This window comes from Typopeltis vanoorti, chromosome 4 (assembly GCF_054136105.1).
Source record: "Typopeltis vanoorti isolate ZY-2024b chromosome 4, IOZ_Tvanoo_1.0, whole genome shotgun sequence".
Taxonomy (NCBI): Eukaryota; Metazoa; Arthropoda; class Arachnida; order Uropygi; family Thelyphonidae; genus Typopeltis; species Typopeltis vanoorti.
In genome coordinates this window covers 62702420-62714729 of record NC_143552.1, presented here as the reverse complement: position 1 = coordinate 62714729, position 12310 = coordinate 62702420, and the positions used below count along the sequence as shown (strand labels likewise).

At 34.0% G+C, this 12310-nt stretch overlaps 1 protein-coding gene across 4 annotated transcripts in view; it reads left to right on the top strand.

Moving 5' to 3' along the window:
* The window catches only part of LOC150107363 (phosphatase and actin regulator 2-like), a 412176-nt gene that overhangs the window by 292053 nt on the left and 107813 nt on the right, over positions 1 to 12310 (top strand). For 3 of the 4 annotated variants that reach the window (XM_090391839.1, XM_090391838.1, XM_090391840.1), the window contains one exon: positions 11651 to 11788. In XM_090391839.1, the coding sequence (XP_090247965.1) occupies positions 11651 to 11788 (138 nt within the window). Of the gene's footprint in view, positions 1 to 11650; positions 11789 to 12310 lie in introns of those variants that run through there. The other variant, XR_016548240.1, reaches the window with a different exon arrangement.

The following is a 12310-nucleotide window of genomic DNA, read 5'->3' as shown; positions in this document are numbered from 1 at the left end:
TTAAGTTATTTTCTAATATCATCGTTTTTAATATGATTCTTCCTATTGATGCCATCAGTTCACTTCCTCAATTTTTCTCATAACCCTCATATCTGTGGTCTCTAGTCTTTGATCAAGTTCTTTATTTCTTACCCAACTCACAGATCTATAACTTGAAACTAGTTTAAACACTATGTTGTATACTGCTAGTTTGGTGTTTTAGCTGATTTCTTTCTTATGCCATAAAAATTTATTCAGCTAGCTACCACTATACGAGTTTTCCTTATTCTGTTGTCTATTTCTAGATTTAATCTGTCATCTTCACTAAAAACTGTGCCTAAATAGCTGAAATATTTTACTTGTTCTATACGTTCTCCATTCAGAATCAGCTGAAGTTTTCTATTCTCCTGCTTATTTTCATAGCTTTGGTCTTTTTATTGCTGATTTTCATGCCAATTTGTTGCAGCTTATTCAATTTAATTAGTGAATGCTGGAGACTTGCACTAGATGTGTTTAGGAGTACATCATCATCTGCATAAAGCAAAGAGCTAAGTTTGACATCTCGAATTCTAATGTCAGGCTTAATGCTACTTTCTTTCATAATATGATCCATATGGATGATAAATAAGAGTGGAGATAATGTGCATTCTCACCTCACCTCTGATTTTATATCAAATCATATTCCTCTATTTCCTTCAATTCTAACTGCTGAAATAATCAACTTAGATATAGATTATGTATTGCTCTGTATAATGCCATTCATCCCATATAATTGTATTGTTTTGAAAAGCCTTTCTCTGGGCACCTTGTCATATGTGTTTTCCAAATCTACAAAACTAAAGTTCAGATCCTTGTGAAAACAAGTGAAAATCTGATCTTGACAACCTCTGTTTGGTCTGACCCTTGCTTGTTCAAGTTTCTCTTCCACAATCTTTCTCAACCTCTTTTCAAGTATGCTTGCATAAATCCTACCTGGACACTTGGGAATTGGTAGCTAGAGAAATTCCACTGTAATTTTCACATTCACTTTTTTTTTTTTTTAATTTTATTATTATTTTTTTTTTATATAAATGGGTACTATGAGTACTCTACTCTAATCACTGGGAATTTGCCCATCTGACCAGGCCCTCTGAATAATGCAGTGTAGCCTCTTCAGAGTTCTTTTATACCTCCATACTTAAGCATTTCTGAGCTGCCTTTCCACATTTCAGGTTTTTTACAGCTTTTTCAACTATAAGAATTGATATGTACTCCTGTTTGCTTTCTCTTGAAAATTTTCTGCTACTGTTTTGTCACTGCTTGTTTCGTTTAACATGTTTCAAACTAATTACTCCAGACATCTAGGATATCCTTATCTTCAGTTTTCAGGTCACCTTTATCTTTGATTCCTTTTACAGTACTCTTTCGTCCATTTTTAAGCTTCTTCAATAGCCTCCAGAACATTTTGCTACCCTCGTGATATTTATTTTCCATATTCTTACCAATTCTTACCATGACTTGTTTTAGCTACTTTTACACATTAACACATTAACTTAGCTCTCTTACATTTTTCTTGGTATTTTTAGGGCATCTGCCAACTTATTTGCTAGGAATTTTTGGTATGCTTTCATCTTTTCTATTACTGCTTCTTTAACTTCTTGTGTCCACCATGGTGTTCTTATTTTTCTATCCTTGCAGACAACTTCATCCATACCTTCCTAGCTGAATCAATCACTGCCTTCTTCATAGTTTGCCAAAGACTCCAAGGTTTGGTTTTTGTTTTCAATGTTTAATTTATTCTTCAATAATGTTTGTATACTGAACTCTGCAATTTACTTGTAAAAGCTGCTCAACTTTAATTCTTTTTAAAACTTTCTTACATACTGCTTTTTTCAATGCGGTATTCATTTTTATCCTGCTTAATACTAAGTAATGGTGTCACTTCCAATTTCAAATCCTCTGTACACTCTTGTATCCTGAACGAGCATGATTATATCACTATCATCAATGAGGCTTTTCTTACTTCTTGTGTCTTCTCTCCATGTGAACTTGTGTACATCTTTATGTTGAAACGTGGTGTTTGTAATGATTAGTCTGTGTCCTGAGCAGGTCCAGTAAATACTTACCATTATTATTAGCTTTGCCCTTTTCTCCAAATTTTTCCAAAATGTTTGTTATATGGGCCAGATTCATTTCCTACTCTGCTGTTCAAATCTCAAACAAGGACAACTTTTTTTCATTTTCTTTGTCAGCTGTGTGTTCTAATGACTCAAAAAATTTCTCCACTTCTTCCTTAGAAGAACCTTCTGTGGAACCACAAGCACCAAAAAATTTCATTGTCCATGTCCCCCCATTTTGAAGTTTGCCCACATAACTCTACTTGAAATTGCTTTCCAATCAAGAAGTTTATCTTCATGTTTGGTGTTGAATGCTATCACTACTCTTCCTTTACTTGGTCATTATTGCCTAAAAATAACATCCTATACTTAATGTCTTCTTTATCTTGGTAATGCCAATTATATCCATGCGATACTTTTCCAATTCCTCTGCCAGTTCGATTTCCTTTCCATTAATACTTCTTATAGTGATGATTTCTACCTTCAGTTCTTTTGATGTTGGATTTATTCTTCTACTGGATGTTGATTCAGAGATTATTCCAGTAGCTGACTTTTCAATGTTTGTCCTGGTTCCATGACAAAAACAATGGGGGGGGGGGGAGCTTGTTTAACTGGTCGATGCCTCAGCCAGCATGAAATCTCATCATGTTGTACCATCATATGCATTATGTCGAGCCCATACACATGAGATTGGTTGATCAACCTATAGTACATTAGTACCTTATATAGATAAATATGGGTTTAAGCCAATAGAGAGTAAAGTTTGGTTGGCTAAGTCCTAAATTACTAGCCCATCCTCATTCGTTTAGTATCCAGTAGATACTTACTAACGGGGCTCACCACATGCAGGTGAGGATTGGACACAGGTCAAAAACCCCAGTTGGTTCTCCTTATTCCCGAAAGGTGATATGGAGGTCTTCTCCCAGTTACTTGACTTTGACCATTAAGCAACCCAATATAAGACATTATTCAAACACTAAAGTTCAAACTAGTTTTAATGCAGGGATCTGAGAGTTAGGTTAGAAATAAGACAGTTTATCACAGCTCTAGCAAAAACTAAGAGAGTGATGAGATGGTATCCATGACAATCATATTAAAAATTAATACATTGGAAAGAAACTTGACATTATTACCATTTAAGCATGTGTGCATAGAGAAAAAGGTAGTATGGTCACTTAAACATAATTATTTTTTTCCAGGCCTCCATGGAGTCAAAAGACTCATCAGTGGAAGCTAAACACCCACAGACCACCATACCTGTTCTCCCTTGTCTTAAAAACATTCAGCATGGAAGCATTCACCACCTACTTTGGCAGTGCATTCCTTACTGACATAACCTTTGCATAGTTTCCATAGGTGACATCATGTTTTCCCATCAGTTATTGCCTTGTGCAATACTTCCCATGTATCTTTCTAATAGGTTCCTATCACCAATTTATAAATTTGTCATATCAGTTCTTATATCTATCATGACACGTAGACATTTCCTTCATCAGTCCTGAATGTTCCAGACTCTTGAGGTTAGTTGCCTCTGCACTTTATTTCGTTATTGCTTTTATGACTAGATGTGTGTGTGCAGAAACCTAAATATGTAATTTTTGCCTTATGCAGTGCACCTCCTGGAATTATCTCCTTCCAAGCAATTTTCTGGGTAGGCTTTACAACTTTTGTGATTTGTTCCCAGATCCTTAATCTCCTCCCCTCCTCCTCCTCAACCTTCTGGGGCAAAGTTCCTCCAATATAAGTAAACTTCAGAAATATGTCAAACAATAAACATAAGTAGACATGGACATGAAAAAAATTATACAACAGAAGATGAATTAATATTTTTAATATTTTTTTGTTATTTGTTTTTTAACATTAACCTCTCACTTGAGTCTTTGTTATATAACTTGTGCCGTGTTTATAAATTAAAGATACCAAGAAATTATATACTTGGTTTAATCCTTTATCCAAGTGTAAGCAAACAAAGTTTGCACCTGAAGTATTTTCAGGACTGGGGCAACTTGTTGTAAAGGTGGTATAACTTCACATCACTTCCCTTAGTATCCCATAATGCAAAGCACATCTCCTTGCATACATTTATAATGCTATGCATTATGGGAAGGATCACTACCCAGACTGGTTTCGACCTTTATTGAGATCTCCTCAGTGAGAGCCAGACCCAGAGGTGATACCAAGCTTAAAGTAATGCAGAAGTCACATTTTCCTATACCAGCTGCCAAAGGGCATCACACCTTATTATTAAATTACTCTGGATTAGAGGAACATTGTTGGAAGTTTTTTCACTTGGTTATGCTATAAATTAAAGATACCAAGAAATTATATGCTTGGTTTAATCCTTAATTTTAATTTCATACTAAAAATGCTTTTGATGCTTGGATGAAAGTTTTATGATATTAAAAATATTAATATTTTAATTATCGTATTTCATCTTTTTTGTTCAAAGTACAACTTCACTGAAGTCACATCCATGATGAAACAAACTATATCATTGATATAGTTTGAGTTATATATTAAGCAACAGTGGTCCTAGTAAATTCTAACTCTACTTGTACCCTTCTCTTTTGAGACACTACATCCTCATACACAACTTTTTGACTCCTGTCACCATTCATCCCTGTAACCAAACTATCAACTGAGTATTCATTTCACTCCTCAATTTCTTCTGTAAATGCACTTTATCAAAAACTTTAGCAAAATCCAGAAAAATCACCACATAAACACTCCTCTACCCTTTCACCTTACTATGAACTCATGCAGCTCTTTCAAAAGATTTCCATTCTTATCAATCCAGGTTTGTATTCTTATCTGTTAACACCTGTACCACTACATGTGATGTACACAATGACCTGTATTTAGACTCCAGCTTCAATTCTGCTTTGTGCAGTGGCACTATTTTTTGTTATTTCCACTCTTCTGAGAGTGGAAAGAACAGCAAATATCTCGCAACTCTTGTTGCCAGATATTTATTGAGCAACTAATTTTCCATGAGGAAAATAACTTAAACCTATCAGGTCTATTCAGATTAGAACAGTGTAGCAAGATTTCGCAGCTCTCTTTATATAACTACTTCATCAGATAGTTTATTTTATGTACATGTGGAATATCTGATGAGTTTCATTCAGATACACTGCATTTTTATATATGTATTTTTTTATTATTTAACTTGTGCATTAAGTGTGCATTTAATAAAAGAATTGGAAAGAGAAGGAGATAAATGAACATATATTTCCCCTCTCTCTTCATTTACAGTAATGTAATAGTTTCTTTTAACACTGTTTCCGAATTTAATTCATGTTATAATTAAATTCACTTGTCTTGTTCCCACAAAGAACATTAAAATTATGTAATTCATCTTGTGAAATGTTCTGTTACAATGGATTGTAACTTTAGTTTATAATATATATTATAATATATTACTAACTTTAGCTACGTTACATAATGATGACGACAAAAAACTGTGGACTTTAAAATATACATAGTTTAAGTGCTGTGCTGTATTTTGGCCAATACCGGTGAGTTTGAAGCTGGCATGCACAGAGAAAGAGAGAAAAGATTGGAGAGGAGGAAGAAACATGGCTTAGTAATGTGTAGTTACAGGGAGCCATAAATGAAGGAAAAAAGAGTTATAGGAACCTATTCGAGACCTATAGATTCATCTGAAAGTAGTTATTTCTTTCAAATGGTGTGCTGCATCAGAATATAATCTAGAAAATGGCATAGAATATTTATTGCTGGGTAATTTTTAGTTTTAGGTACCCATTTTGACAAACAGGATTATAGGAATGTCAGTAGCTCATAGTGTAGAGAAAGCAAGTTCTAGTACTAGCTTTGTCTACTGTTGTATAACCCTGCATTTGTTCCTGTCAAAGAATGAAATGAAGACAGAACATTTCATTTTAAGCAGAAAGTTCTGATTGTTCTAAACTGTGTTCTTCACGAAAGTGTATGTGGTATATTCTAGGATACTGAAGACAAGAAGAAAACTAATGTTTAGTTAAGAATAGAAACTGAATACTTGTACATCTAACAAAGATTGTTTAGAGAATTATAGGGCAAACAGTTCAGATATTTTCTCTTCATGTTTAACTTCCTGAATTGAGGTAAGTATTCCTGAGAATAATTTGTACTCAAGCTACAGAAGTAGGATGTGTTCCTTATTTTATTGAGGTGTTACTTTTAGCCAGAGTAACATGATTCCTATTTGGAATTGATTATATTAAAATGCAATAGCTGTTAAATCCAGAGGGGATTACTAAGGAATTTGTTTCCTGTGTTTGTTTACTATTTATAGTAAAAAGCTATAGCTCTTTAATCCTAAAGAGAATGGTAAAGGAATTTGCTTCCTTGTTTTGTTTGTTGTTGGAATTTTAATTCCCGAATTTAAATTTCAAGTTGGTGAGTGTGAGAGAGGAAAATTGTATTATCTTATAATTTTCTTAATGTAAATAATTGTTTGTATAGTTATTTATTTAAACATTGTTTCTTTTGTATTACAATTTCACTTGTCTTATTTTAGAGATAAAGATAAGTGAATGTAATATATGAGTCTTAGTGTTTAATTTTTAATCACTCCAGGAACAACTCCAAAAATGGTTCCATTTGATGAGAAACTACTTGTCAAAAAATTACAACAAAGATATTACTTAAAGATAAATCACCAGACATCCACATCAAAACAAAAAAAAAAAAAATGGATACTTTAGTATTTGCTGAAAGCAAGTTATACTTGCCAACTGATCCTGACACATCAGATGTATTGACTATTTTACCAGAGAAAGAGATGAATACTGGTTGTCCATACTTCCCAAAATCAGTTGATAAATATAAACCTGACAAAGGTAAGCTCTCAATCGCCTGAAAACTGGACAAGTTCACAAAGGCAAAATAGTAGGAAAATTTTTACAATGGAACTGTTGTGGGTTTTGCCATAATTTCAATAATATCAAGATTTTATTGCAGAAACACAAACCTTTGTTTCTGTCTGCAGGAAACATATTTAAGATGCAATGAGGACCCTACTTTAAGCAATTTCACTGTTGTTTGCAAGGACAAAGCTGGAGGTAGTCCTGCTCATGAAGATCAACTATCCTAGTGGGCAGTCATACTCCTCTCCATTACGTCCAGCTTAATACTTCTCTGAAAGCAGTAGTGATTCACTTATCCATGGGATTTACAATATGTCAATTTATTTACTACTAAGTGCTGAGTTAAATGAAATCGATCTTGATAATTTTAATCTTATCTTGAAACTGCCCGAAACTTTACTTCTATGGATGACTATAATGGACAACACTTTCTGGGGTAGTGCCAATACAAATAGACAAAATCATATCATTGAATGAATCCTTGACAGTAATGACTTCTCCCTTTTGAATAATAGATTCACTGCTTTCTTCCATATGCCTACCCACTCATATTCTGCAGTTGATCTTATAATCTGCTCTCCTGTCATTTTTCCACTGCTCCTGTGGTATATCAAATATGACATCTATGGAAGTTTATAATTTTCCTGTTATTTACACACTGTTTTCACATTCATGTTTTCCTACAGATGCCTATGCAAAATGGACCAGAATGACTGGAACACGTTTTTCCTTCTTGCAAAATTTAATGCTGATACAGTCAGTCAAGCATCTGTCAGTGAAGCAGTAAAGTATGCAACGGACTGTGTTGTCTATGACATCTATGAAAGTTTATAATTTTCCTGTTATTTACACACTGTTTTCACATTCATGTTTTCCTACAGATGCCTATGCAAAATGGACCAGAATGACTGAACACATTTTCCCTTCTTGCAAAATTTAATGCTGATACAGTCAGTCAAACATCTGTCAATGAAGCAGTAAAGTATGCAACAGACTGTGTTGTCTAGGCAGCAACAGTTTCCGTTCCAAGGACATCATGTCGATTTCCACCCTATCCAAAGCCTTTTTGGAGCCCACCAAGATTACCCACTACATCCAGCTTAATATCTTTTAAGCATGCTCTGGCCAAAGCACGTTATGTGAGACGTCAATCAAAAACAATCTTGGATCCAGTTTACCTCATCAATTAATCAAATGATTAGTGCAAAAATTGTATGGGACAAAATCTGGAAAATGAAGGCTAAATATGGAACACACTGTGTACCATAGACAATAATGGATATGCTGTCACTGATCCCAAAGATATTGCATACACTTTGGGAGAAAATTTTCCAGAATTAGCAACAGTTTCATATCCTCCTAAATTTTGAATATTGAAAGATCAGTTGAGTTGAGCCATATAATCAGCCATTTGTTAAGGAGGAACTAAAAAAAAAAACAAACTCTTACTGTCTCACCCTGGTGTAATAGGTCCTGATGGCATTCATTACGAAATGATAAAAACATCTTCCTTCATCTTCTATGGATTCCTCTTAATAGACAACAGAATACTTGCAGAGAAAGAGTTTCTAGATTCATGGCATAAGTCAGTTGTCACTGCTATCCCAAAACCAGGAAAGGATCCGACACAAGCAATGATTATCAACCTATTGCTCTGACCAGCTGCTTCTGTAAGATTGGAGAAAATAGTTAATGCCAGAATTCTCTGGTATTTAGAAAGCAACGATCTTCTCTCTAAGATGCAATGTGGCTTTCATAGACAACTTTGGACCATTTGGTCCATTTAGAAACTTGTATAAGAGATGCATTCCTGAAGCAAGAACATCTGGTTTCAGTGTTCTTTGACATGGATAAAGCATATGACATAACCTGAAGACATGACATATTAAAAGACCTCTATAACCTAGATCTCAGAGGACATCTTCCTGTATTTATTAAAAACTTCCTGTCTAGGCAAGTTTTCCAAGTCAGAGTGGGAAGTCCCCTATCTCAGCCATATCATCAAGAACAGAGTATTCCTCATAGTTCTGTCTTAAGTGTGACACATTTTTGCTATGAAAGTTAACTCATTCACTGAACAGCTTCCTCTCATTGTAAGCAATGCTCTATATGTTTGTCACTCTTGTAATATGAGAGTAATTGAAAGATAACTTCAGCAAACAATTGATTGTGTTTCTCTATGGGCTGTTTGTAATGAGTTCAGGTTTTCAACAGAAAAAGTGTCTGTGTATATTACTGTCAAAACCACGATCTTCACCCAGATCATGAATTAAGAATGAGACGAACTGTTATTCAAGTAGCTACAGAAGCCAGTTCTTCAGACTCATCTTTGACAGAAACCTTGGATTCCTTATATACATTCATCAACTAAGAGAAAAGTGCAAGAGAGCGTTGAATCTCCTTAGCACTCTATCCTGTACTGAGTGGGATGTCGATTGATCTTCATTGCTTTGTCTTTATCATGCACTTATTCATTCAAAGCTGGATTATGGAGGATCTCAAGTGTATGGTACTGAAAGAAAGAATAACCTGCAGTGGTTGGATCCCATCATCAAAGTTTACAGATAGCTACTGGCACCTTTAGCATCACTATTCAAAGTCTTTATGTTGAAGCAAATGAACTGACTCTGTCACAAGCAGTTGTCTCTTAATTATGTCCTAAAGATAAAGTTTCTCCCAGATGATCCTACATGAACTAGTCTCTTTTCCCTGTGTTGGAAACTTAATAACACACACGTCAGACTGCCATACATCCTTTTGGTTATCATGTTAAAGAGACTATGAAAGCCTGAATGTTGAAAATGTTTCCTGTTCCAAACATAACATTCTCTCTCCATGCTTGGGTTTTTCACTCCATCCTGCAACCTCTGACATTGTTTTTGATTTCTTGTTCATCTATACTGATAGTTCAAGATCTCTGTTGACTGTGTTGCTATGTTTCCTGATATTACCATCTCCAACCAGATCCCACCTGATTGCAGTAATTATACGGCAAGGTTGCATGCTATTCAGCTCTCACTTGTGCACATAAAAGAAAACCACTAACAAAAATATGTAATTCGTGTAGACTCATTGAGTTCTTTACAGGCTATATCATCTCCTGTGTATAAAACACATCCAGTGCTGTGTTAAGCATTACACTTGTTGTACAAAATGAAAACCCTTAATTTTGATGTTTGGTTATGCTGGATTCCCAGCCACATTAGAATTAAGGGGATGAGAATGCAGCTGCCAGATCAGTTCATATTTTTTCCACATACTGTTTGATAGTACTACATGCATACTACAGACAGTTTATAAATTCAAAGCTAATTGCCCTGTAAAACAAATTATATGATATTAAACAAAAAATAAACAAATTATATGGTATTAAGCTTGAAATTAAGCATTGGCAGCCTAGTCAATGTAGAAATAGAAGAGAGAGGAAGTTGTTCTTGCTGAGCTCCGCTAATAACACACCTATGTGTGAAAAATGCAAGACGTCTCTTACCATTTGTCAGATTCTGCTGGAGTGCGAGCAATTTACATGAGTGAAGAATGAAATTTTTACCTTTCTAGTTGAACCATATACACTAAGAGAGATGGTATCAGACTCAGTCAAATTGCATGACATTTTTAATTTTTTATAAAGAATTTATACCAACACATTTGATTATAACTTTTATTTATTTGTAAGTACTGAATTGCTTAACTTAATTATTTTACATATATATTATTTAGTGATTTATCTCTGACTGCTTATTAATTACCTTGTATGTACATTCTCTGCTCTCCTTGTGCCAATAAACCAACCAACTAACCCTAGCTGCTCATTTCTGAGTGCACTTTGTTTTATCAGCAAGCATTCTGCATGCTGTCCTTAAAATGAAATGTTATGTTGCCAGCAAAAAGAAGATAGTTAAAAAATAAAAAATCAGGTAATTGCTAAACCAGATGGGATGCCAGGGCAACAAGCATAAATCGTGACACTCCCATTCAAACCAAAATGTATGGCCACCTTAATCACAGGTGATATCTCGGACATGCCGTTCTATATGAAGCTCAGTTGATTTCTCTGTTTGCCTGTGATATGAGGAATTGCTGCTACACCAAGGATGGTACATAACTGGATTCTTAAATTTGTGTGTTTTGGTTTTGTTGGGCAAATCCAGGATAGAAGTATGGTTATCAGAGTCAGTGAAGAAGTAAGAATTTTACATTTCTTGAGAATTTTTGCCAAGTTGGTTGAAACAGAACTGATATATATCTATATATGTATATATATATATATAGATATATATATATAAATATATATATATCTATATATGGAGGGGAAATAAAACCTTTCACATCATTATTATCTTAGACATGGCATGTAGATGGATTAAACAGGAGTTAGAAATAGTCTACTTACTATAACCATTCATCTGAAAAGTCAATTAAAGCAACTTTAATTCTTTAGTGATCTCTTTATTGATGATGAAGGTACATGTACTGGTGGTGGTAGTAGTTGTGTGTAATATGTATGTATATTTTTATTTATGTATTTTTTTTTATTTTACACATATATAATTTATATTTAAAGGTGTCCAAGGCTTCTTGCCCCACTCAACATTTTAAATCCATGAATTAAGGATCATCTTTTCAATTTTTGTGTAATTAGACATGCTTGTCATACTGGAATGCTTCTTTATTGAAAAAGGAGAAAACTACTATTTTTTGCAGCTGAGCTTTCGTCCAACAATTGAGGAACTTAAGGAAAGAAAAATTATTCGTTTCAGTGACTATGTGGAGGTAACGCAAGCACAAGATTATGATCGCCGTGCTGATAAACCATGGACTCGCCTTACGCCAAGAGATAAGGTATTCATTTACTCAGAACTAATTTCTATTACTCTTGCTTCCTCTATAATATGTTATATAGGAAGTAAGAGACTTTTTTTAAATAGTATTTTTTTTTTCCTCGAGCATTTTTAATGTCTGTGTTGTTTATTTTCATATTTCTTTTATTTTCAGAAAATCTTTAAATTTCTTTAGTATATACTTACCTTCATATTCTTATAAATCAGTTTACTGTGTTTTGTCATTAACAAATGACAACTATACAAGTGCACAGTTGTTATTTGTTACTGACAACTATGAATCTTTTCTAAGGTTTATTATTTATCCAGATAAAATTTGAAGAAAAATTTTTTTGCACTAGATGACAAGCTAACTTTCAGAACGTGTGGAAAGACATTTGGTATCATTGATTATTCAGAATAGTGCTTCATGGTATGAACAGCACTGAGAGAGGAAGATATACATTTATTAAACATACTAATTTGCTAGTTTGCAACAATGAACTAAATAATTCTAACTGAAACAGGATTAATGAAGATGTAT